The 27,602-nt window shown below is 37.1% G+C and overlaps 3 protein-coding genes across 4 annotated transcripts in view; 1 reads left to right on the forward strand and 2 right to left on the reverse strand.

Moving 5' to 3' along the window:
- LOC147533108 (nicotinamidase 1-like) overlaps positions 1 to 16,534 on the reverse strand; it is a 55,409-nt gene extending 38,875 nt beyond the window's left edge. Inside the window, exons 1-4 of one of the 2 annotated variants that reach the window (XR_015227715.1) lie at positions 16,274 to 16,527; positions 15,597 to 15,914; positions 14,762 to 14,947; positions 14,100 to 14,306 (exon numbers count right to left, since the gene is read on the reverse strand). Coding sequence is in view for 1 of the 2 variants with exons in the window: in XM_086648265.1 (XP_086504391.1) it covers positions 14,223 to 14,306; positions 14,762 to 14,947; positions 15,597 to 15,914; positions 16,274 to 16,444 (759 nt within the window). In the remaining variant the exon portion in view is untranslated. Of the gene's footprint in view, positions 1 to 13,998; positions 14,307 to 14,761; positions 14,948 to 15,596; positions 15,915 to 16,273 lie in introns of those variants that run through there. The other variant, XM_086648265.1, reaches the window with a different exon arrangement.
- Positions 12,960 to 13,703, forward strand: LOC147533114 (uncharacterized). Its single transcript, XM_086650013.1, has one exon. It carries the CDS (start codon positions 12,960 to 12,962, stop codon positions 13,701 to 13,703), a length of 744 nt encoding a protein of 247 aa, XP_086506139.1.
- Positions 16,535 to 17,823: 1,289 nt separating the features above from the next.
- LOC147533115 (NADPH--cytochrome P450 reductase-like) lies at positions 17,824 to 25,781 on the reverse strand. The gene is made up of 17 exons (XM_086648264.1): positions 25,343 to 25,781; positions 24,520 to 24,579; positions 24,336 to 24,412; positions 24,194 to 24,251; positions 24,005 to 24,088; positions 23,891 to 23,927; positions 22,249 to 22,318; positions 21,959 to 22,153; positions 21,784 to 21,876; positions 20,981 to 21,206; positions 20,795 to 20,878; positions 20,397 to 20,645; positions 20,096 to 20,245; positions 19,922 to 19,999; positions 19,220 to 19,342; positions 19,023 to 19,136; positions 17,824 to 18,294 (listed from the first exon to the last, which is right to left on the reverse strand). Exons 1-17 carry the CDS (start codon positions 25,628 to 25,630, stop codon positions 18,214 to 18,216), a joined length of 2,067 nt encoding a protein of 688 aa, XP_086504390.1. The 5' UTR covers positions 25,631 to 25,781; the 3' UTR covers positions 17,824 to 18,213.
- Between the last annotated feature and the right edge of the window lie 1,821 nt (positions 25,782 to 27,602).

Raw genomic sequence — 27,602 nt, forward strand, 5'->3', positions numbered from 1 at the left:
TGTTATCAACTTTATGGTTATCCCGATTAATCACAGAACCCACGTCCCTCCAACGTTGTTGTTGTTCGAACTGACGTGGGAGTGCCTCCAGCAACCTCCATGTCCTTCGAACAATATAATCACCTCGCTGCCTTGATAGACAACAACAAATCCACTGTAGGCACCCCGACTGGAGGCACCACCGATCCAATAATCAGTCTAACAGGTTTGTTTCTTACTTCTCTTCCTTGGGTCATCGACTCGGGGGCAGCTAGAAATATATGTTCTCTTCTTTTTCTTGTCTCTTCTTATACAGTCGTTCCACCCGATTTCTATGTACATTTAACCAATGACTTCCGTTGTTGAGTTCACCACATTGGGTCTATTTACCTCTCTTCCTCTTTTTCCTTTACGAATGTTTTACACATTCATGCTTTCAAGTTTAACTTAATCTCTGTTTCACAAATTACTAAATCCATTTTTTGTAATGTTAATTTTTTTTTCTACTTCTTGTGTCTTTCAGGACCATGCAACGACAAGGACATCGGACTTGATGACTTACACGATGGGCTCTACAATCTATGCCTGGAACCGTCGATTTTTACTTCTTCAATTTCTAGCAATTGTCCTAGTTTTAGTCTTTGGTATTGGCGCTTTAGTCATCCGTCTAGTTCCCATTTCAAATTCTTAGTTAATAAATTTCCATGTATTAGTGCCGAGTTTAGTAATAATACTAATAATAATAAAGTTATGTGTTTTATTTGTCCTCTTTCGAAATTTACACGTTTATCTTTTCCAACTAGTACTTGTATTTTGTTTCAACAAAAAAAACTACTACTTGTATTTTTACTCATCCTTTTCAATTAATTCATGGGGACATATGAGGTCCCTTTTCGATTCCATCTTCTTCCAGCAATCGTTATTTTCTTACCGTTGTCGACGATTTTAGTCGTTGTACTTGGCTATTTTTAATGGCTCGAGTCAAATACTTTCAAACACGTCTCCAATTTCTTTAATTTTGTCAAAACTCAATTTCAATAATCTATCACTAATCTCCATTCCGCAGGTGGTATTTCTTTTATCTCACAAATACAAACCTTTCGTTCCGACAATGGGATGGATTTTATGAATAAAAATATCCAACAATTATTCAATGACAATGGGGTTGTATACTAACGAAGTTGTACCCATGCGCCTCAACAAAATGGAGTCGTTTAGCGTAAATATTGCCATATCCTTGAAGTTACACGATCACCTCGCCTTCAAGCACATCTTCCACTTTCCTTTTGGAAAGAGTGTGTTCTTACCGTCATTTATATCATAAATAAACTACCAACTCTAATATTGGATGGGTTGTCACCATATGAGAAACTCCTTGGTTCCCCACCATCTTTTTCACACTTAGGTGTCTTTGTTGTCTATGTTACACTCGAAGTACATCCGTAAGCACGAAGCTTGACTCAAAGGTCTTCTCCCGACATTTTTATTGGCCACCCTCATTGCTAAAAGGGATGCAAGGTGTTTGACATCAGTTCAACAAAAAAAAAAGGTGTTTGACATTGCTACTAAAAGAATTTTCATATCGTGTCAAGTGATTTTTTACGATGATCTATTTCCTATGGTTGTTGTCTGCCCTTCCATTTCGAGTGCCCTCCCGTCTCTTCGGATCACCGGTGATGACCCTTGTTAGGAAAAATAACCTAATTAACTTGTTCAGGAATATGAATATAAACGACGTGAATGTAAAAGCAGAGACACCAAGATTATTTAACGTGGCAAAAAACCCCTCCAAGATAGAAGGTAAAAACCACGGGACCTAGTCCAGAAATCTTCCACTATGATTAAATAATGGGTTACACAATTCTTCACCAAACCTATGGTGGATAAACCAATTGTTCAAGATGTGTGGAAACACTCTTGGATAACAATTCTTCCCTAAATTAATAGAGGATTTACCAATTCTTCCCTAAAACAATAGGGGATTAACCAATTCTTCCCTAAACAAATAGAGGATTAACCGACTCTTCAAGATGTATAGAAACACTCTTGAATAACAACTCTTCACCAAAACTATGGTGGATAAACTGAACAAAGAAACAAAGAAATAGAAATTCCCTACTCCTTAGGATTTGAACAAATCCTAGATTACCAAAGGTTGAAGAAGATAACCACAAACTAAATTGCTTCACAAGATTAATAATCTTCTTTTCTTCAAACCAATATTCTTCTCTTTCAATCTCTCTTGAAAGAATCACTTCAAAAAACTCTCTTACTCTGACTTCTCTTTGTTCTGGAAGTTGTTGTCTCTCTTGTCTCTATCTAACCTGAGAAGATATATCTGAGAGGATTCTCTTGTAACTCTCCCAGCTGGGAGGATACTTTCTGACTTGAAAGTATGATACTCTCTTACCCGAAAGTATGAATAATTTCATCCCTTTCATTCCCTATTTATAATGACAAATGAGGAGGTATTCTACTAGAAATAGGATTCCTTTAGGCTAGAAATAGAAACTTTTATTTCTCCCTAAATAAGGAATAAGGGAAATCATATTCTAACTAGGAATCCTTTTTATATAAGGAGGGACCCCAACAACTCTGTCATTCTCCGTCATCCACTAACCACTCTACAGGCACTTAGCTATCTAATCCTTCTTCCAGCACCTATCCGGACACGACAATTGAACCCACTTGATCGACCATGTTTGGAGGCACTCCGAACCAAATGCCTTTACAGGCACCGGTTCTTTATTGGATACTCCTAGAAGGCCCGTTTCTTACGATCCTTTTATAGGCACTTCCCCTACTTCTCTCCCTCTCATTTCGGATTTAGGCCCGGTTTGTCTACAGGACTCTACAGTCTTCCTCTGGCCTCTTTTCATTCAGGGATTAATGGAACCCTAAAGCTTTCAGTTTTCTATAACTACAAACCCAATGATCTTTATTTCTTCAATTTGTATAACCGTTCGTCAAGATTCCATCAAAAGCAGAAAAATTATGTTCCAATGATTTTTCTTTATATTCATATGTAAATAGAAACACAAAGACACTTAGCTACTCGCACTAACTTGACCTTTACTAAGAAGTAGTTCAGTATTGTCTATTAATCAATCAACACTTAGGTTTATCACTATCAAGGCTACTTAATGGGGCCGAACACTTCATGTACGATTTTGGCTACCGGTCCCTTGGCCGTATGAAGAGTATTAACAGTAGTATATTAAAGATTTCTAGGGTTTGCAAAGGAAGAACAATGAAGAGCAGACGGCTAGAGTTTCGTAAGAAGGGAAATGAGTTAGGTCTTGTAAACTCATTTTACTTACCTTAGTCAACAAGTCTGTGTTGACCCAGTCAAAGCCCGGTTCTCCAACTCCAGTCAAAGTCAATCTTCAACTTCTCTAAAGGCAGCCTCCATAAATCTGAAATATTATTAGTTTAGAATAGTAGTTAATAAAATGTTGTTAGTACAACCAATTCTGTTATGAAAACATAATTAGTTAACAGAATCTCTTTTATCTTCCTTTAAATAATTCATGTAAACTCAAAGTTTAGTGATTGAAAATAAAATTCAGAGCTTGAAGAAATCTTACAAAGAACAATATGATGCACTTCTTGTCAAGGAAATCACAGAATTAGTTCAACAAAAAAAAAGAAATCACAGAATATTGCTTGAGCTTTGAAATGCATATTTTGAAGATCATCAACCAAGCAGTTACCTGTGGATGGGCTACTGCTCCTCTGATGTTTCTTGCAAGTTGCAACCTGAACGGGCAAATCGTATGCAGCCACAGCCTTTCGTATATACAACGACATCCTAAAGAGGGTCATGAAGACCAAGATTCCTTGCAGATAATGTTGAAGCGACAATAATTAATACACATATGACATATATCAGTGCATATACCTACAGCCTTTGTTCCTCTGGACAATCCCCCACTCAAACTAGATGCCTTCTTAATCGACCTCTCTACCCCATTACCTGCCATTCCCTACAGATGATGTGCTGAGAAAGAGAATGTGGGTGTTAAATCGTAAAATCAGTCTAATGCCAACTGATCATCTCCCTACAACCTCCCGCCTTGCAGGTACCCTTCCCTTGGTTGTTATTTTTGTTTTCCGGGCCAGAAAAAAGCATTGATAAAGTGTTTTTCCTGTTCCCGTGAGATCATACTCCAACATCGAAAATCTCTGAGTTTTATCCCGCCGGGCATAGGAGAATGAACTCTCCATCATCCATCAGTCAAACCGAGAGTCGCGGAAATGGGCAATCAGTTTAGATCTCTAGATGGACAAAGTTATAGTTAGACCTGTAGACAGAGAAAAAGATAAGTTGAACCGTGAAGTGGTGGGACATCAGGATGGTGCCGGCCAAGGGAGCTCCAACTGTTAATTAGATAGCAAACTAGAAAGATTAAGAAAGATAATAAACGGGATGCTTAGGGTATCATCGTGTTGTATCATCGAGGGATGTGCATTCTAGTTTGAGTGCCCTCCTGCTTATAGGGGATAGACTCGTGGCCTCTATCATATTCGAAATATTTGGAGTCGAGGACATCCCCCAACCTACTTCTATCATCTTCGAAATATTTAGGGTCGAGGACAACCCTGAACATTAAGGGAGACCCATTCGATTTGTCGCCTAGAGTAGCTTGACCGTTCCATTGTGCCACCTCGATCTAGACTCTTCCTAGTCAAAGATGACCTCGAGATATTCGAGGAGACGTGGAGTCTTCGAGTGACCTAGTCAAGGAGTATTTGGTGAGATTTTCGAAGTTGAGGTTGACTCGACAACTCGGAGGCTGGTTGAGGGTGACCAAGGGGTGTTTGGAGTATTATCACTTTTGACAGATAATTATTCGCTTGGATGGTCGCTTGCATGGGTCTGAACTCACTAGACGTTCAGTGGGTCGGGTTCCTCATTAGAGAGTGTCCCACAAGTAGGCTAGTGGGTTAATTTGGGACCTAAATGAAGTTTGTGCAAAGTAGCTGGGCCGAGGTGGCATTTAGACAGAGTGGGCCTAATACAAACTTTGGCCACTAGAATATTGGTAATGTAATACATCGTATAGAATCCTAGCATTTAAAAGCTTATGTCTTTGCCAGCCAAAGGCGATAAAAGTTATCATGCGAATAATTCCACATAGGAAAACGAAGTCGAAAGTCTCATGAGTCATAACCAATAATATAATATCTAGGGTCACTCTACTCATTATCAGTTGATATTTAAGAAATCCAGAAACGTCTTATATATGAAGGGTGGGTTCATACATGATAAGCCCAAAGGGAAAATGTGGAAGTCACCAACAAAAAGACAAGTATTAGGCTCAAAGAACGTCACAAGTTAGGGTCTGTCTGCAAATAGTCCCATGTGGACGAAATTTCAAGGAGAAGTTCCGAATAGGCAACAAGAGAACAACAAAGTTGCAAATGAACTACAAACAAGCCTTGATCATGTGAGGGAACTTCAATTTGAAATTGATAAGAAGCTGTCGAAAATTAATCAGGACTTCAAGCTTTCAGAATCGAAGAAGCATCACTCCGACACGACACGAAGAATCTATTCATTTTCGGCCTTAAATCTATACAACAGAAACCTATCATATTCCATTTTGAGTTACTTCCTTTTTGGGGTTTTAATTTTATTGCATTTTAATTCAAGGAGGGAATATAAACGGGTTTTAAGTTGGTAATCGTTGGTGCTCAAAGTAATTATTTTGAAATTTGAGGACTTATGTTGTTATTACTGATGACTAAAACGGTCATATTTTTTTTGAAATTTCTAATTTCTTGTGGGTTAAGTTTTGTTCAAACGGTCGGAAAATGTGGAAGAAGCGCCAAGATGTTTGATAATAAATAGAACCCTAGATATCAATTCCCACCACCACCACATCTCATTACAACTGCCCCTCTCTCTCTCTTTCTATAATCTTCTTCTTCTTTTTCTTGATTTCAAACCCTAATCGACCGTTGAACTTTCTCTCTATATCTTTCTACTGGCCTGAAATAATGTCTGAAACAATCTTATCATTCAACTTTGATCATCAAAATCTTCTGACTCAATTTTGGTGTGAGAAAGATGTAAGATGGGCTTATACATTTTATGTGTGCTCTATGCAAAATAGAGCAAGTACAAGGCCCATACCTAAATGTCCCATACAATCAAGGCCCATAAAGGAGTGGGCTTAAGAAAACTCAATCCAAGATATCTATAAGCTTAAGAGGACACTTGTCTTGTGTCTACACCTAATGGCTTGTTGTTTGACACATAAGAGGACACTTGTCTTGTGTCTACACCAAGTGGCTTCTTGTTTGGTGCATTAAGGGACACTTGTCTTGTGTCTACACCAAGTGGCTTCTTGTTTGGTGCATTAAGGGACACTTGCCACCCATGTAGCTTCTTATACAACCTCTATGATGGATTAGAGACTTGTATAAATAGAGATGGAGTTTAGAGAAAGAATGCTAGGGGCTCTTGCTCTAGAAAGTCTAGTTCTTGTCCATCACTTAGAGAGCTAGAGAAGAGAAAGAGAAAAGAGTCTTCTTCATCTCTACTTACTATACTCCATCTCATATAGAAGCAAGAAGGTGAAGGATTGAAAGAAGTGAAGAAAGTTGAAGATAAAGATTAAATAAACCATCTACTACAATGGAGAAAGGTACATACATTTTTTATCTTGATTTTTCTTTATTTCTACTCATGTAACTTGTAACAAGCATGAGATTCAAAGATCAAGGGATTAGTGTTTTAGTTGGTTGTTATGATGAAACCAACATGAAAGTGCTAATATGTGGTATCAGAGCCCATGGTTGATGAATCTCATGTTTGTTCTTGAAAGGAGAGTAGTTATATATATAGATTTATAGTTGCATGCATAATTTAGATATGATATTATTTAGAGAGATGTTAGTATACAAGCATGAGTTACTATTATGTATAAGTTCATGCATGTGTATATTATGGTTATTTATGGAAAATACATCTCTATAATTTTTTTGTGACCGGAGTGGTTTTCCGGTGATCGGAGAAAGGTTTTCCGGTAGACCCTTAATTGCTTGTAGAGATTTGCAATTAAGTGTTAATATGTGTATTCATGTATTACTTTCTTCATGGAGAAAGGTGGAGGCAAGTTATGTCATAGTAGTTCATTATTTTATTACTTTGAAATTAAGTAATAAGATAAAAAATTTGTGAAGATATGAATAAGGTTAAACCAATGTTTGGTAATTATTGGTTGCATGGTGAGAACTAATTAATGGTCATAGTTCTTACATACTTGCTACTACTCCTATGCACATGAATACATAATTAAAGAAACATGAGTATGTGTGATTAATTAAATACCTTAATGTTTGTATTTAGTGTGACTCATGATTTATTTAAATAACATGAGATCTTAGTGAACAATAAACTATGTGTTTAACCATTATGAATGATTGCCAAAGCAATCTATGGAGTAGAGAAACACATATGTTATAGTTCATTATAGTCTTATGCATGAAATGTTGTGACATCATTAATTAATTGGTCGATTATTATTGTCTTATGATTTGTCCAAAGATGAATTACAATAATTAATCGATGTGTGGTATTGTATGACTTAACCAACTTGGTTTGTGTTGCCCAAAGGTGACAAACCCTTTTGTGGTTAGATGATACAATAAATGAATGATTAATGATGATCACTTGTGTTGTTTGCACATATGTCATAATTTAGTCCCAAAGGATAAATTATGATGGTGCCATTTTTGTTTATAGGATAATTTGCTATCGATCCTAATATTTTTTTATTAGTTGCTTATAATATAATGTGATGGTTGATGTTTGCAGTTTCAGCTCCTATATCACTTCATTCGCAAGCTGCATCTGTTCCCATGCTCACAGGCTCAAACTTTTCTGAATGGAGTGAACATGTCAGATTCACCTTAGGTGTTCTTGACTTGGATCGCTCATTATTGTATGATAAACCCACTGCTCTTACTGTCTCTAGTAGTGTGGATGAAAAGAACTTGTTTGAGGCCTGGGAGAGATCGAACAGATTAAGCCTAATGTTTATGCGAATGACAATTGCGAGCAACATAAAGTCTTCTCTTCCTCAAATTGATGATGCTAAGGAATTCATCAAGGCAATTGAGGAAAGATTTCGTGCTGCTGATAAGTCTTTAGCTGGCACATTAATGGCTCAACTAACTACCATGAAGTTTAATGGTACTAAGGGAATGCAAGAGCATATTATAGAAATGACAAGCATTGCAGCAAAGTTGAAAGGACTTGGTATGAACGTGGATGAACCTTTCATTGTTCGCTTTATTTTGAACTCCTTGCCTCCTCAGTATGGTACATTCCAAATGAATTATAATTCACTGAAAGAACAATGGAATGTAAATGAACTCTCAAGTATGTTAGTTCAAGAGGAGACAAGGCTTAAGCAACAAGAAAGTTTTTCAGTTCATATGGTCTCTCAAGAAGTAAAGAAAAATAAATGGAAGCCAAAGAAAGGAAAGAAAATTAATTCACCAAAGTATGATGGACCTGCTCAAGTATCTCAGGGCCATATTCAGAAGAAGGTTAAATGGAAATGTCATTTCTGTAGAAAGAAAGGACATTTTCTAGCTGACTGTCCAAAACGTAAGGCTTGGTTTGAAAAGAAAGGTGAGCTTTTAGCTCTAACAAATTTCGAATCAAATCTTATTGAAGTTCCTTCTAATACTTGGTGGATTGATACTGGCGCTAATATTCATATTTCCAAAATAATGCAGGGATTCCTTACAAGCAGAACCCCAAGTCCGACTGAGCGTTTTATTTTAATGGGAAACGAGTCCCCTTCTGAAGTTTTTGCTATAGGCACTTATCGTTTGGTTTTAAAAACTGGTTACATTTTGGACTTGGCTGATACTCTTTTTGTTCCTTCGATGTCTCGAAATTTGATATCTATGTTTCAATTAGATCTTTTGGGGTACTTTTTGAATTTAGGTAACCAGCGTTTTGATCTTGTTAAAAAACTCTTCGGTTGTGGGTTCTGGTATTGTAAGTGGTAAACATTATGAAATCAGTCTTGATGATCAGTTTGCAAAAACTCTTTTAACCCTGCATTATAATGTTAATTTTGGAATTAAACGTAACAGGATTAAAGAAAATTCTGCTAACTTGTGGCATAAAAGATTGGGACATGTCTCGAAAGAAAGAATGGAAAGATTAGTGAAGGATGAGATTCTTACGAACCTAGACTTCACTGATTTTGGGACATGTGTTGATTGTATAAAAGGAAAAACAACAACACACACCAAGAAAGGAGCCACAAGAAGCAGAAATCTTCTTGAGATCATTCATACCGATATTTGTGGACCTTTCTCCACTTCTTCTATTGGTGGAGAGAAATATTTTATCACCTTTATAGATGATTTTTCGCGTTATGGATACATATATTTGTTGCATGATAAATCTCAAGCGGTAAGTGTAGCTGAGGTATTTATCACTGAAGTTGAAAGGCAACTAGAAAGAAAAGTGAAAATCATCAGATCGGATAGGGGTGGTGAATATTATGGCAGATACGATGAATCGGGTCAACATCCCGGTCCATTTGCCAAACTCCTTGAAAAGCTTGGCATTTGTGCACAATATTCAATGCCTGGAACGCCGCAGCAGAATGGTGTTGCTGAAAGGCGTAATCGAACCTTAATGGATATGGTTAGGAGCATGATATCTAGTTCCACTCTACCCGTTATGTTGTGGGGAGATGCTCTTAAGACGGCTGTGTATGTCTTAAACCGAGTTCCTAGTAAGTCAGTTCCCAAAACTCCATTTGAGTTGTGGACTGGAAGGAAACCCAGTTTGAGACATTTGCATGTTTGGGGTTGCGCAGCGGAAGCTAGGATTTATAACCCAAATGAAAAGAAATTGGATTCAAGAACAGTCAGTGGATTCTTTATTGGATACCCTGATAAATCCAAAGGGTATAGATTTTATTGTCCTAACCATACAACTCGAATTGTTGAAACTGGTAATGCTAGATTCCTGGAGGATTTTGAGACTAGTGGGAGTCCTGAACCACGAAATGTGGTTATTGAAGAAGTAAGGGTAGCAGTTCCTATTCCCTTACACTCTGAGAAGATTGTTGTTCCTATTGGGAGTCATCACACTGATGATGCTGAACAACAAATGACTGACCCACAACCTCATAATCCATTAGAGCTACGCAGGTCTCAGAGAATAAGAAAGCCTGCTATCTCGCCTGATTATTTGGTGTACCTTCAGGAATCTGAATACGACATAGGAACGAGTAAAGAAGACCCAGTTTCATTTTCACAAGCAATTGAAAGTGATGATTCTTCTAAGTGGATTGATGCAATAAATGAAGAGTTGAAATCGATGAAACAGAACAAAGTTTGGGATCTAGTTCAATTGCCTGAAGGGTGTAAGAAAATCGGGTGTAAATGGGTCTTTAAGACTAAACTCGACTCTAAGGGCAAAATTGAACGATATAAGGCCAGACTTGTTGCAAAGGGTTTCACTCAGAAAGAGGGCATCGATTATCATGATACATTTTCGCCTGTATCTAGAAAAGACTCTTTTAGAATCATTATGGCTTTGGTGGCTCATTATGATCTAGAGCTTCATCAAATGGATGTGAAAACAGCTTTTCTGAATGGGAGTTTAGATGAAGAGGTCTACATGGAGCAGCCAGAAGGCTACTCAGAAGCAGGGATGGAACATATGGTGTGTAAGCTTAATAAATCAATATATGGACTTAAGCAAGCCTCCCGACAATGGTTCCTCAAGTTTAATGATACCATTACAGCTTTCGGATTCAAAGAAAACATTGTTGACCAATGTATATACCAGAAGGCTAGTGGGAGTAAGTTCATATATTTGGTTTTATACGTGGATGATATTCTTCTTGCCACTAATGATCTTGGTTTATTGTATGACACCAAGAAATTTCTCTCTATGAACTTTGAAATGAAAGACATGGATGAGGCAAACTTTGTTATCGGAATTGAAATTTTCCGAGATCGCAAACAAGGTTTATTAGGATTGTCTCAGAAGAAGTATATCGAAAGAGTTCTAGAGAGATTTGGCATGAAAGAGTGTTCACCAATCGAAACACCAATAATGAAAGGGGATAAGTTCAATCTCATGCAATGCCCACAAAATGATCTTGAAAAGAAAGGAATGGAAAATATTCCTTATGCCTCTGCCATAGGGAGCCTTATGTATGCTCAGATTTGTACCCGTCCTGATATTAGCTTTATAGTGGGTATGCTTGGACGTTACCAAAGTAACCCAGGAATGGCTCACTGGAAAGCTGCAAAGAGGGTGATGCGGTACTTGTAAGGAACCAAAGATTATAAGCTTATTTTCAGAAGAACTGATAATCTGGAAGTAAAGGGTTACTCAGACTCTGATTTTGCTGGATGCGCTGATAGCAGAAAGTCTACTTCAGGATATGTGTTTCTTTTGGCAGGTGGAGCCATATCCTGGAGAAGCATTAAGCAAAGCATATATGCGTCGTGCACGATGGAGGCTGAGTTCGTGGCATGTTATGAAGCCACGATTCATGCTTTATGGCTGCGGAATTTTATCTCAGGGCTTGGAACCGTCGACTCTATAGACAAGCCGCTGAGAATTTATTGTGATAACAACGCCGCAGTATACTTCTCTAAGAATGATAAGTATTCGAGCTCAAGGGGAAGCAAACACCTCGAACTCAAATATCTTATCGTTAAAGAGGAGGTTCGGAAACATACAGTGATTATAGAACATGTTAGTACTATGCTTATGGTAGCTGATCCATTAACTAAGGGTTTGAACACTAAGACATTTAAGGAACATGTTGCAACAATGGGTCTTAGTAATCCTTATAATGATATGGATTGAATAAGCATGAAGTTTCTATAAACACTTTTGAGATCTCGTGATATTATGTTTCTATATTCTTGTTTACTCATATATGCACATAATTGAAAATGAGTTGAAAAGCAACAAGAATAGTCTTAGCAAGATAGAAATTGTCTTGATAAGATTTCTAGCTGAATTGAAGCAAATCTAAGTATGTATATAGATTTGTAACTATACTCCTAATGATGATCATGATAGGTGGGTTGTTGTGTTGTGGTACATGGAAGGAAACGTGTCGTTTTAAGACGTGTAACCGCCATGACTCGCATTAGCAACTTTCTTATTGATGATATTATGATGTACTAGATATGGATTGAGATGTTTGTTAAAAATGCGCGCATGTCTGTTTTCTTAGTCTTAAGCCCTTAATCGAGTCTTTCGAAAAACCAATTTTATTAAAAATAAATCTATTTTGTTTTGCCTTAGATTGTATGGGCCAAGTGGGAGAATGTAAGATGGGCTTATACATTTTATGTGTGCTCTATGCAAAATAGAGCAAGTACAAGGCCCATACCTAAATGTCCCATACAATCAAGGCCCATAAAGGAGTGGGCTTAAGAAAACTCAATCCAAGATATCTATAAGCTTAAGAGGACACTTGTCTTGTGTCTACACCTAATGGCTTGTTGTTTGACACATAAGAGGACACTTGTCTTGTGTCTACACCAAGTGGCTTCTTGTTTGGTGCATTAAGGGACACTTGTCTTGTGTCTACACCAAGTGGCTTCTTGTTTGGTGCATTAAGGGACACTTGCCACCCATGTAGCTTCTTATACAACCTCTATGATGGATTAGAGACTTGTATAAATAGAGATGGAGTTTAGAGAAAGAATGCTAGGGGCTCTTGCTCTAGAAAGTCTAGTTCTTGTCCATCACTTAGAGAGCTAGAGAAGAGAAAGAGAAAAGAGTCTTCTTCATCTCTACTTACTATACTCCATCTCATATAGAAGCAAGAAGGTGAAGGATTGAAAGAAGTGAAGAAAGTTGAAGATAAAGATTAAATAAACCATCTACTACAATGGAGAAAGGTACATACATTTTTTATCTTGATTTTTCTTTATTTCTACTCATGTAACTTGTAACAAGCATGAGATTCAAAGATCAAGGGATTAGTGTTTTAGTTGGTTGTTATGATGAAACCAACATGAAAGTGCTAATAAAAGAAACAGAGACTAGTGTTGATGAAGTAAGTACAAGTGATGGTTGCAATTTTGAGTTCTATATTAGACTGATCAAGAGAACCCAATGGATGATCGAACCTGTAGAAATTGATCAAGAGATGTATCTTTATGATGAATTATATGAACCAACAATGATTGTTAACAGATTTTGGCTAAACCCAAGACTCTTTCTCTACCATTCAAAATTTTGTGAAATCATTCATACCAATCTTTCTTCTTTCCAATTGAATGATCTACTCTCAGAAATGAGAGTGATTGAAGAGATTGCAGGATTTGCAACCCATATTGCCAATCAAGAATCAAAGAATGGGGAGATTAAAATTTGTAAGTATCGAATTTGTATGGATTTGGTTTTGTCAGATGTCTGTATTCATGATGAGCAAACTATGGTTGACAGAGCTTTGATGGAATCAAGCACAATGGTAAATATGGTTTCGGCATCACAATCATCCATCGACGAACTAGAGAAAATCGAAGTTAATGGTGAATTCTTGATGAATACGAGTTGTAGTGTGTGTTTGGAAGAGTTTGAGAGAGGTTTAAGATTGACAAAGATGCCATGTTCTCATGTTTTCCATGGTGATTGTATAACTCAGTGGCTCCAAACAAGTCATTACTGCCCTATTTGTAGGTTTCAAATGCCCACTTAGTCATTAGTTACCCTATTTGTATATTGATGATGATCTTTGTAAACCTGAATATTCTCATTCTTTTGTTTATAAAATTACCTTTCTTGCTTTTCTTATGGTTGATTTCTAAGTTGTTTCAAGTTCATAATCATCTGTGCGTAAAATAATACTTTCGAAATTTCAGGATTTATCATGTTATTGTCGTTGCTTCGTATTTGCTTTCGTCTCTGTCTCCCCGATTGAGGTATTTCAGTACCCTTTTTTGTCTTCCTCTTTTCGTAAAATATCAGGGGAAATGGAACCGTGAAGCTTTCAATTTTCCATAACTACAAACTGCAATGTCGCTAATCTTTATTTCTTCAATTTGTACAATCGTTCGTCAACATTCCAACAAAAGTAGAAAAATGATGTCTTAACTTTTTATATTCATATGTAAAAACAAAAGCAAAGACATGTACGGGAACCAGCAGCAGCAGCGACACTTAGCTACACGCAGTAGTTTGGTCGATCATCAAGCCTCAGGGTTCACCACTATCACGGCTACTTAATAGGGCCAAACACTTCATGTACAATTTTGGCTCCCCGTCCCTTGGCCATATGAAGACCAATATGATGCATCAGTTCCTGTCATGGCCACAAACGAGGAAAAAATGAATTTACGAAAAGATTTATGTATTTGATATCGTGATTGTCTTAATTTTAGGCACAAAAATGATAATAAAATACTACGCATATATATATACACGGATATGTTATTGTTCCTAAGGCCTAAGGCACTGTTTGAACTATTATGAGTGATAGTGTGTATACTTGAGTTTTCAGAGGAAAGTAATAACTAATAAACACAAATCGGAGACTCGTTCCTCCTAAAAATCTGATTATTGATTTGAGAGGGACTTTCCAAAACACGAATTGATGGAGTTACAGGGTTACCTAAGTGATTATTCCTTTCTTCAGAGTTTTCATGGATTACAAACTTCGAAGATAAACTCAAAGCAAATCTTGTTTCAAATGGAAATCACAGAATAATGCTTAAGCTTGTAAATGCATATTTTGAAGATCATCAAGCAAGCAGTTACCTGTGGATGGGCTATCGCCCCGTTGATGTTTCTTGCCACTTGAACGGGCAAATCAAATGTAGCACAACCTTTCGAGTATATGACGACATCCTTAAGAGGATCAAGAAGACCAAGATTCCTCGCAGATAATGTTGATGCGACGAAATCGAAGACACATATATCAGTGCATATACCTGTTACCAGAATCTTTACAGACCCGAAAACTTAATCAAAATCCACACAATTCTGTTGTCTAAATTAATCAAAAATGATGCATACAAGATTATTATACATGGATACATTTGTTTCATCGTCCATATGGTTCACAATTTTCCCAAGTAAGGGATATGTAAGTTCAGACAGAAAACGAAGAATAAAAACAAATTTTCGTCGATGGTTTTAAGAAATGATGCTGAATTTGAATTTATATGGTAACATAAATTTGAAACAGAAGTATTCTTATATCGATAATGTAAAAAAATCAGATAGTATCTCAACTTTGAAAAGCTTATACTTTTGCTACCAAAGGCGAGTAAAAGCTACCGGATGAAACAATGAGAACAGTTCTACATAAACAAACAATGAGAACAGAGCACTCCACCCATCGCCAATTGGTCTTCAGGATACCCACAAACTTGATATGATATCAGGGGTAGGTCTATACGTTACAAGCCCAAAGGTCAAATGTCGAAGTCACCCAACAAAAAGACAAGTATCATGCTCGAAATACATCACAAGTAAAGGATTGGTGTGAATATAGTCCCACGTAGATGAAGGGAAGTCTCGTCACCAAAAATATAATATGTAGGGCGAACTAGATCAAACTATAAAGGGAGAAGGCGGAAAGCATACTTACAACTTCAATTTTGTTTTTCTTCACCCAATCTACAAATACATTAGAACCATCTTCTTTCACTGAACCAAGATACCCATCAATGCAAGCTTTACGTCTAATCGTTGCATTTTCTTCGTTCTCAAGCCACTCCAGAGATGGAACTAAATTTGCTTCATGTGTTCCAATAAGACAATGAGGAGGATATGGGTGTTCAGGTTTATCAGGATGATGTGTGTCTAGGAAAGCAAGAATAGGCCATTTTTTGTCACAGAACAATCTAGATAGCTTTACTGACTCCTCAACCATATCTGATATCTGTTTATTAGGTTCTCTTGGAGCCTGTCCATCAAAATATAAACAACAACCCAATGATCAAATTACATCTATAGAGAGAGAGGGGACATTGATCAATCTAATATTAAAAGGAAAATTAAAAGCAACCCATAAGCGATCAAGACATAAAAATCAGAATCAACCCATGTTGAGAATATGAACATAAGTCGTCAATCAATATAGATAATAATACAACATAAACCCATGAAGAAATGGAACACCACAAGGCAAAAACAACCCAAAACCCCAAAAAAGAAGCTAAAATTGATTCCTCCGAATCAAAAAGTAAAAAAGAGGATTAAAAATCAGAATCAAAACCAACCCATGTTAAAAAGGAAGAGAATGAAGAAGAATAAGTAACTCACGAGGTTTCCAGCACCAACGGTGCAAAAGCCATTGATTACGTCCACAAGCACCAAACCTGTCCTGACATTTTCAGATAAAACGAGAGATCCTCCCTCCTCCTGATCAAGAGGAAGCTCTTCCTTCACTAAATTAACAACCAACTGACCAGTCTCAGACGATATGCTTGCCATCTTCTTCCCCACAATCCACCAAATCAGAAACTCCAATTTAAATAGGAGAAAGTTGGGGTGGGTGGGGGGAGGGTGAAGATAGTTTACGTTGACACATTTTGTTTTGTGAATCTGAAAGTGAATAAAGTAAGTCACATTTTGGCTTTTTTCCTTTCTTTCTTTTTTTAAAAACCGCCCTTCTAGAACAGCTATGGGACGCGCCCAGAACTTCTATAGGGGCCTGATGATTGCAGGTAGTGAGATGAAACTTATCAGCTAGGCAAGAATAATTAACAATCTTTGGTTTTGAATGTCTACTGAAAAGACGTGGAGAGAGAACTTGAGGGTCGGATTGTCCAGGCCAAGCTTTGAGCCTCTGAATTGACTGCCCGACTGGGAGGCGTCTAGCGTTGTCAGGAATTAACTACGCTCAAGCACTTACTGTTAAGCAGTCATGGTGCAATTCGCGCCTACGTAGGTCAGTCAGGATTTAGCCAGGATATGTGTCGTCAGACATGCATATTTGTCTTAAATTTTTCATTTTTAAGCAATCATAGCGCAATTGCCGTACTAATTGCCAAGATTTCTAACTTCATCATTTAGGTAAGGTTTTGAGCCCTAGGAGCATATAATAATTTCGAAGCCTTCAAGAATCTTCTTTTTAACATTTTTTTAAACTGTTAAAAGTTTTAAACTACGAAATGTAACCAAGGTATCATTGGATTTCATCATACAAGTAAATCAATCATCATTCATCATCCACCGCCTATCGGTAGACACGATAGCTGCTTGAATCTATCATTTGGGCCCATAACGGTTGAATATTTGAACATCTAGGTCAGCCCTCGAATCATAGCTGACTCTAAAGGGAAGCAACTATTGTTTTGAGTTCCAAGTACAAGCAAGCTGGCCCTGATTATAATATTTGAACATCTAGGTCAGCCCTCGAATCATAGCTGACTCTAAAGGGAAGCAACTATTGTTTTCAGTTCCAAGTACAAGCAAGCTGGCCCTGATTATAATATTTGAACATCTAGGTCAGCCTCACTAGATGGGTTGCACGTCTACGCTATTGTTCATAGCACTTTTTAAAGCAGCAACTCAAAACTTTAATTCGCTCAGTTATACTACACCTAAAATTCGCTCCGTTGTATTTCACATTGCCCTCCATTGCCTTAAGAGACTTTCGTTGTAAAAGTATGCTGCAATATTTGATTCCTCGGAAAAACGAAAAAATTTGACAAGCAAAACACAAGACAAACCACAAAAAGTAAGAACGTTCTCCAATGGAACATGGTAACTGGAGCCCAAATTTCAGTCGAAGCCCTCAGTTAAAAAGCTTAATTCAACTGAGTTGAGTAATCCCCTGATAGAAAAACATTAAGATATCATGAAACTGGTCAAGAAATTAGATTTGGGCTTGTATTATTTTCTTTAAACAAGAGAAATCCTCCTTACAATATCTTTTCAACTAAGAGCTGGATTACCACCAGAAATCAAAATCCGTTGAGACCTAACAAGTGTTGAAAAGCTAACTTGTTTATACATTGTTCAAAACATAAAATTTTAAATGTGAAATAGATAGCCTCTAAATATGGATGCTCGGACTGAAAATATCTCTTCATGTAACAATTGGGGCCCATTTACTCTCAGAAGAACTAGCTTATGGGTGGGATTAAACCGGTTAAATAAGGGGAAGGAGATGATAGTGTGCTTGCCTTGCATTCAATTGAAGGATGAAGTCCCAACACAAAACAAAAGGGATGGAGAGACAAATGCTGTCGGTCCAATTACCACACGTCTCTAAGATATCGGCCATCCATCTGGAGTTTCTTCACAGCAGCCTCAGCAGCAGTAGAGTCCATACTTCCCTGAAAACAGATTAGGGTTTAATTTTTATGCTTGAATAAATGATATGGTTTTTTCTATCCTGATTTTTACAAAGCCAAGAGGCATATTACAAGTTTCAGACCCCAAATGAAACTCTGCCTTTTAGTTTAGATGAAATTTAAACCCAAAAAAGGAGACGAAGCCGAAGCATAAAAGTAGGGAGTTGAACTGGAATCAACTTTTTAATCCCCCAACAGATACAAGCATGACATTAACAAGTATTGCAGGCTGGGTTTGAGTGGCCCCAAATGTTTTAAACAGGATATGCTTCAAGGATCAATATGTCATAAGATGACAAGCTAAAATATGAATCATAGAACAGTTGAAGATAGGAGAACAGAAGTGATGTGAACTGCAATAGCACCTTCGCTTAGCCTATCGGGTGGGATCGGTGCGCAGACTTGGCCAGGTGGAGAAGCCTGGTTGTCCAGGGCGGGCATGAGCTCAAGGAAATTAAAACATGTACCATGTGAAACTAGGGTAGTTGGCATGGGTGGCGCATAAATCGAGAAGAATGATACTTGTACTAAGGGAGGTTTTACATGAAGAAAAAGATCCGACTGTTTCCACTTTAGCTATTCCTTGGTAATCAAGTATCTATATGAAAGTTGCAACTTTTCGTATAATAAATTAGGTAACAAAGAAAGACTACGTTATTTAGATGATGGTAGTGCACAAGAACATTTTTTGAGATATCAAGTAGTCGTACCTGCTCTTGAGCAATGGTATGCAGTGTCCTGTGAACGTCTCTCGCCATTCCCTTAGCATCACCACATACATAGAGGTAACCACCGCTAGAAATTATACTCCACACATCTGCTGCCTACACGCACAGGACACAACTAAACAGTTTAGAAACTACTAATTACAAAGCACAAGTATTATCCATGTCTGCTGGCTACTTACTTTGTCCATCATCTTATGTTGAACATATTCCTTCTTTTCTCCTTCACGTGAGAAAGCAACAATTAGATCCGATACCACTCCTTGTTCTGCGTAGTTGTTGAGCTCATCTTCATAAATAAAGTCCTGTAATTGAAATACAAAGATTAGGAAAGCTTTCTAAGCTATGATAATTGTCAATTATTTGTTCGAGTAAACTAGAGAGGAAAGACACCCGTAGCAGATAAAAAGATGTTGATTTTTCATGATTGTGCATATAGAGAGAGTTGAATGAGAAAAATAAGGAACCAAGTCAATCCCCAAAATGACAGATAAAGCATATAAAACTGAACATTTACCAAAACTAAAGATGTTTATTTTCTTACTTAGTCGGTTGTTTCTTGCTCAGTTTCTCCTCACTCATAGTATTTTTAACACCATAAAGCTATTGAGAGCATAGACCAAACAAAGGACAGTATAAAGTGTTAAATATTGTTGTATTAACGAGAGGATTACGCCTCATCATCACCTTGGTGATACTGATACAAATTATTTCAAAAAGAATAGTGTAATCATCTGTTACTTCAGTTGTGTTCAGCTCTTCAGATTAGTCGTGGCGCAGTCATGCATGGCCCATTGGGTTCAATAAATAACACACGAACACCCATACACAAGCACCCATATAATATTAACCAACAAAATTAATGATAAATAATGACCAATTACCATTCTGCGATTCCTACAGCCAAAAAAGAGCATAGCAGGGCCAAGTTGAGCACCTTCTTCTTTAAGAGCCATTCTTTCCTGGTAAAAGTAACCAAGGGGTTTAATTCATTTCTAATGTACAAAATCAATAAAAGCACAAAGCCACAAACTATTGAAAAATAAATACTTCAATACCTGCAAAAATCCTCTGAAAGGAGCTAAACCCGTTCCAGGTCCCACCATAACTATAGGAACTGAAGGGTCAGCTGGTAGTTTGAAGTTTGATGTTCGAACAAATATAGGAGCCCAGCTACAGTCATGGCTTTTCTCCATCGAAACTGCATGCTATTTATATCCAATACAAGCTGATGTTAGATAACATGTGATACTCAATTGTAATCTTAGGCTTTTTGGGATATTCCGAACACCTAACCTGATTGTCCTAATGATTATGGAAACAAGAAGTAACATCAATAGAACAAGGTAAAAACCCAACCTTCATCCATGTTGAACACACTCCTTTGTGAACCCTTCCTGTAAGGCTAGGACCATAAACCAGAGCACATGTTACATGAATCCTTGAGGGGGCAAACTTAGGAGACGAAGAGATAGAATAATATCGCGGCTGCAAGCGAGGAGCTATTGCTGCGAAGAATACACCAAGAGGGGGTTTTGCTGATGGAAATTCAGCCATTACTTCCAGAAGACTTCTCTGACTCCCAACAACCCATTTCGAATATTCATCCTGGGAAATTGAAAAAACAATTAGCTACTAGTACACCTTTTGAACTATCTGAGGACAACAATCTAAAAGGGCCCTAAAAGGTTGTTGACGAGTTGTCGAATTAGGAATAACCACACGAGGCAAAAAGAATTGTGAAGACATTTGGTCACCTTTCCTTGAGGTGATGACAAAAACTTTAACCTATCTGCTTCGCTAGGTAAAGATGCATGAGCAGCCAAAGCAATAAGAGCAGCCTGAAAATGCGAAGAAGAAGAGAGTAACGGAACGGGCATTAGGAAGCAGAAAGTTAGTAAAGAATCCAAGGGCCAAGGTAATTAACTTGATATGAGAATCACCTTTTTAGGGGGATTCAGAAGATCAGCATAACGTGCCAGAGCACTTCGTAAAGTACAAGGACCAGGGAAAGGAGGTGGGAGTGAGCCACCGAGTGGTTCCCCATTTTCCCTATCAGTGTGGATCGAAAACAGAAGATCCATAGGTTGACCCAATAGTTTTCCTATTTCATCAACAGTTTCTTCACAATTTTCAGCATACACACCCACATGGTCTCCAGTTTCATACCTGAGATTAAACACTGCTACATTAACAACAAATCATCACGCAGCACCTAATATTCATGTCCCAAACTATGAAGCTAAGAAGCATCTATAAAGCCAAAACTTGTCTTGATGGAACCCGAACCAACTAAGCGTAGTTGTAAACCCTGATCCAAGATATAAAGAAGGATAGAGACTAAAGATCTTTCAGTCTAATATCAGGTGTTATGACAACTATTTTCCTAAACTCTGTGTAGCTAATAGGGAGGAAGCAAATTCCAATACCAGAAGAACCAACTATCCTTAATCATATTTTTTAGTGAACAATATTTGATCTTAAATTTTCTGGTCAATGTGGTCATATTTGCCTTTCGCTCTGCAGCTGTTTTGCAGCTGCGGCCTGCTGTTTGTATGTATTCATCTTTGTGTATATATGAACAACTTGTTAATGGGGGAACTTGGCCGGATAACTTGATTCAGCTCCACCCTACAATGGGATTGGGTAGCGAATCGCTAGCTGATCAACGTCCCCGACTACTTAGCTTTTACTTAGGAACGAGGAAAAATCACAACATAAGTAGCATTAAGGCATATGTACTTACGTAAGGTTAGAGCCTGATATATCAAACTCCAGATGTATGCATGATCTGTCAGAATCTGGTTTATGAAGCTCCTTTTGAACCGCAACATTGGATCTTTAGGTAGGAAAAATGATGATGTTATTGGTTCGTCTCATAAATGGAATGAAATAGGGTGAAGGCATGAAATTTCAAGTACCTGCAAGGATGATGTATATCAAATGAAACATTTCCATTTGCCCTGCTTAAGTGATTATCCTCCCAGTCCGTAATAGTAGGATCGTGAATCACTACCCTATATTCAGGAACAGAAACGGTAAATGGAGTAGATACTGCATTTGCTCCACCCTCATCTTGGAGTAACCGATCCAATTCTGTCCACAACAATTCTCGCCTACAACAAAAAATCATATCATCAACGTTAATCCACAGATAACTAATCATAAGTACGACAACTTGAACACCACTAAAATTTAGAGCTTGAAATACCAAGCAGTGAAGTCATCTTCAATGCATTGATCGTCATCACCGAGCCCAACAGGGACAATACGCTTGGCACCTGTAACATAAACAACATGGATTATGTGGTCCTCAACACTTGGGTAACATGTAATCTTAACTTTCTCACACAACAATAAGCAAACATAACACCATGTAATGACACATCGTTACACAACCAGAGTGTATGCAAGTTACAGGTGACTTTCTCACATTGCAACTCTTCATATCTATTCTACATCCAAGCATATGTAAGCAACTCAAGTTAGTTAATATTGTCTGGTAGCCCTAGTAGTACCTGAGGTCCTGAGGGTTCCGGATCCTAACGATCAGGAGATTTAATTAAATTAAATCGAAGGCAAGCAACCTACAGCTTTGTTCCTCAAAATGCTACTGCAGGACGTGCTCCTCAGACTATGATCTGAAACCCAGATTGTTCTTTCTCAATAGAAAAAACAAGCATCAAAGTTTTATCAGGATGACAATTGCTATCATCCCTTTGTCTCATTGATTAGACATACACAGTTGCACTTTACAACTTATTAGGATCTTCTTGATTTATTACTAATGCAACCATACAACTCCAAATTGGCACTTCTTTTCTGATATTTCTTCTTGCGGTTGTTCATATACAGAACATGGATAAACTAAATGATAAGGAACCGTATCTTCAGTCTAATTTGGAAAATCCTTAAGAATGGATCAGCAATCTCCTGCAATATATTTCTTACATGCTATTAAACCTTCAAAGTTGTTACACGCAGTACGGCGGTTTTACTTTCTTTTTCTCTTACTAATCTCTACACAGCACCACACTGGCGCTATAACCATATAGGCTAAGATTCTATGACCCTATTAACAGTTTATATAGTATAATTTGTAACTATAACTTCTGCTTGGCAAATAAAAAACAAAAAGAAGTTCTTGAGAAAAAATTAGACTATCTCAGAAGAGTACAGTCAATATCAGTAATTGTCTGTCTCAGTTATAAACTTATAATGGCAGGGCTATGTAGTGCAACCATTAGCAAAATGTGTATACGAAGAACTGAGGTATTCCCATATAGATTCTTCAGCATGCAACTTGTTGTTTTATGTATCACCAAATGTCCTAAATTTTTTTGCTACAGTATAATCTTAGATAGTTCCAATTCCTAAAAAAAGAAAATAATAATCATAGACAATTTACAGGACATCATGGAATAATGCAGGTAGCGAAGTAACGTTCCCAGAACGCTGAGTAGAGCTGTATCAGATAAATTCCAAATAGTGCACTCAAATCAATTTTAATAAACCATATATAGAGAGCGAGGAGTGAAGGAGTTCACTATAGCCAGCTCAACGCTGACAGTGTTTAAATAGCGCATCACACATAAGTAGCTTGAGAGTTGAGATATCTGAGGGTAGGATGTGAAAGATTCAAGTTGCAATTGATATAACAAAAAGAGTTACGGAGTTTCAGAATTTGGCAGAAAGGACCGAATATCAAACTAATGCCCCACCGAGAGGATGGCACTATATGTAGCTATATTTTAGACTAAAACAGAAGACATATGGAAGAAACTCAAGAAGATGAATATTATATAAGTAATGGTCATTAATCAGGGAAGTCATAGAAAATGGAGGTTAATTACCCTGTTCACTCAGTTGCTGATCCACATCTTTTGCAATCTGTTCGAAAAGGACTATGTCAAATGTTACCTTTTAAGCACAGCATAACCAATGAAATTACCAATTCCGAAGAATACCTTGTTGAAGTGCTCATATTGTCGGTTACCCAGACCAAAAACACCGTACGTGAGTTGTTGGAGCCAGGTCCCCCTTTCATGCTCCTGAATTTTCAATATACCCATTATTGTCATCAGATATTGTGTTATCTAAATGTTACCACCGGATAACCAAACAGATTTGTTTTACCCAATTATGCTTTGAATCACCTGAGTAAACCATTTGAAAAATCTCGCAGCATTGTCAGTAGGCTCGCCATCACCATAACTACAACATCAAACAAATAATTGAGCGTTTCTCACAACAGAAGTTGATCAAAATCTTCTACGAAGGGCAAACATTTCAACTTACGTGGCTACCATGAAAAGCGCCAACGTCTCTTTCTTTAGTTTGTCCTCATATTGATCATCATCAGCTGCATAATCATCCTATCAATGACAACTAAATCAGATATACACCAAACTAAAAATTTAACTGAATCAGCAGCACCACTTGCCGTACACTGACATCACATAAAAGATCATGGAATACGTACCAAGTCGACTACTTTGACAACTGCTTTCTCGTATCTCCCCTTAACCTCTTCTGCCAAAGTCTGCAACAAGCACCTTAAGCTAAGTCTGATTATTACTGTATTGCAAAATGCAAGAGGGCCAAAAATTGGACCAAATGTGGTGTACAATCAAATCTTGGCAGATAAACTGGAGTAGCGCGATTAAGATCATTCTGAGTATTCTATGGATTTAAGCTAGTGTATCTACTCAAACAGTGTTCTGGACCCCCAAGGCATTACTTGAGTTCAAGTACTTAACATCTACAAGCACCATTCCTCTAAATCAAGATTATTGAGGCAGAAGAAAAAAAAACATTACTACTTGAACTTCCAATTGAAATATCATTTCTATCACAATGAAGTTTAGAAGAAACCTATTTCGGGATTCACCAGGCTAATGATTTGAAATCTAAGAGAGTGAACAGAAGTTACAGACCTAATGACAACATTTTCACTTGCTATAATTCTGTTTTGCCATTTCTACTTCAAAATGAATCTGAAGACGAAAAAACCCAACTGAAGGAGAACATGCTCAAGATCTTAAAACAGTTCAGAAATGTTGCAACAATATGCAAATTTTTAAGTTTGAGATCCAAAAGGAACCTTACTAAAGTTCCTCCTATTCATGTTATTTCTATCTAGCTAACCAACTAACTCAAAATACGATTCAAGTTTCATTTACTGGATCATAGAGGAGAAAAATGTATCAGAATTTCAGCAAATTCACTTAAAAATACAATTTTTAAGTCTAAAACCATAACATCATGCAGAAAAAGAAAAGTTTCCAACAAAAAATAAGTTTTACCTTGGCAAATCCTTCAGCAGTTCCAGTTTGAGTACCAAAGAAGATCGTAACTTTAGTTTTATCTGGATCAACTTCAACATCTTCGTCTTTCTGAACAGGAACTAATTTGACAGGTTCCTTTGGTTTCTCAGAAGAAGATGATTTCATCCATAAGAAGAAACCAAATCCAATTAAAACAGCAACTGAAGTTGTGATAATAATAAGAACCGGTTCAGAAATGGACTCTGATGATGATCCTAATGAGATTCCAAAGATCGATTCAATCGAATTAACGAAATTCGAAGCCATCTTTTTCACTTATTATGATTATGAGATTGAGAAAAGCTAGAGAGAGAAGCGATCGATGACAATGTCAAAAAAAAAGATTTTGAAAAGAGAAATCGATCTTGATGCTTCTTCTCGGAGCTTCTCTCCGAACCCTAGAAAAATATAAAAGCCCAAAAGTGCGCTAAAAGAAAGAAGCAACAAAGAACGTGGACAGAAAGGGGACTGTTTGGTATTTATTGGTCTTCTTTCAATTGTCCTAATTTTCAAGTGTTTGACCCTATTTTTAAGGGTCAAAATAAGATCTTATGAATTTGTCTATTTTACCCTTTACTTCGAAAAAACGACTATCGATAAAATATAAGGAAACCGAGAAAATTGCAAATGACTAAGTTTGGCAAAATATATGACTTCTAAGGATATTATTGTATTTTTAGCTGACATCTTGACGTCAAAGACAGCGAGTTGAGTTCAATGTTTTCCCTTTGAGTTTTAGACTTTTAGTTGGCTTGGTCAATTGACTCAAAATTTTATGTATGGGGAGATCAATTGACCAAACTAACTAACTATTTTGATCTAAGAATTTGACTAGTTGTCATTTTAGTCCTCGAACTAGCAAGTGTGGAGTTCAATGGACCAAGCAAAGTCACCATTTTGGTTTAACTTTTTGACTTAGTGATACTTTTATCACTAGACTAGTAAGCGTGGAGTTCAATTGACCAATCTAACTAACTAATCACTTTGCTCTAACAATTTGACTCAATCCAGTTTGGTCCTTCAACTAGCAAGTTCAAACCATTTTGGTTTAACCCTTTGACTAACTCTCGTTGTAGTCCAGGACTAGCAAGTGTGGAGTCCCCAGAAACTAGCTAAGTGTGGAGTTTAATCACTAATCACTTTGATCGAGCAATTTGATTAGCTGCCATTTTAGTTCCCCAAATAACATTATTCAAAATTTTATGTTTCAAATTTTTCTACTTCCACTGTAACATTTGATCATTTTATTTCCTTTTCTATATTAGATTTCGGAGATAGAAGAACTGGAGAGAAATATATTAGAGATAGGTGATTGCATCTCTATTTGTATGATTTAACTTTCATGTGCATCTATTTCATCTTTATCATTTTATCATTTTATTCCCTTTTCTATATTAGGTTTGCGAGATAGAGGAACTGGAGAGAAATATGTAGATAGGTGATGGTCTCTCTAATTATATGATTTAACTTTCATGTGCATCTATTTCATCTTTAACATTTTATCATTTTATTTCCTTTTCTATGTTAGGTTTGGGAGATATAGGATCGGGAGAGAAATATATTAGAGATAGGTGATTGTCTCTGTATTTATATGATTTAACTTTCGTGTGCATCTATTTCATCTCTCCCACGTGCACCTGATTTCTTCCCTTCTCTTGGTTTTCCTTCTTCCCCTCTTTCTTTTACTCTTCTCACTTTCACATTCTACTTTCGAGATATTAATTCAACTAGGTTTCCGCCGCGTCCTACGGACGCGACAGATCCCTTTTGGCTTCGCAGATAAATCACATTTTATGTGAACGAAGAACATATAAAAAATCACTAACAGAATAGATTTGATAAAAAAAAATTGGGAGATTTAATTTCAAATTTAAGTTAAATAGTTAGGGGGTTGAGAGGGAAATTTGGAAGACATGGGAGAGTGGGTTAGTTTTTTAGATCTCTCACGTGATTTTCTACTATAGAGTTGGTAGTTTCCAAGATGTAATGCATGGGAGAAAAAATAAGGAGAGAAATATGTGGGTCTAACCAATGTTGACTGATTTACATATATACCCTTCTTTTTTTTTTAGTGTATTTACATAAAAAAAATATTTATATTATCCGTCAGATGTGTCCCAACCAAATCTCTAAAATAAAATGGACAGACTTATCCTCTGGATAACCGACTTGAGATGTTTTAATATAATAGATTTGAAACCAGAATGATCTTTTCGCTTGAAAGCCACTAATTTCGATA

Source organism: Eschscholzia californica, unplaced genomic scaffold (assembly GCF_041429995.1).
Source record: "Eschscholzia californica isolate CP2 unplaced genomic scaffold, dmEscCali1.0.p SCAF_6, whole genome shotgun sequence".
NCBI classification, from domain to species: Eukaryota; Viridiplantae; Streptophyta; class Magnoliopsida; order Ranunculales; family Papaveraceae; genus Eschscholzia; species Eschscholzia californica.

Bases quoted from the DNA above. Each gene is read 5' to 3' on its own strand.
- LOC147533115 (XM_086648264.1), bottom strand. From the start codon at position 25,630: ATGGCTTCGAATTTCGTTAATTCGATTGAATCGATCTTTGGAATCTCA. The intron at 22,154-22,248 runs GTATTTCAAGCT...TTTTTGTTGTAG, and splicing joins GAAGATGACTTCACTGCTTG to GCGAGAATTGTTGTGGACAG. The intron at 19,343-19,921 runs GTAATTGGTCAT...TTTCAATTACAG, and splicing joins GCTGTAGGAATCGCAGAATG to GACTTTATTTATGAAGATGA.
- LOC147533114 (XM_086650013.1), top strand. From the start codon at position 12,960: ATGAGATTCAAAGATCAAGGGATTAGTGTTTTAGTTGGTTGTTATGAT.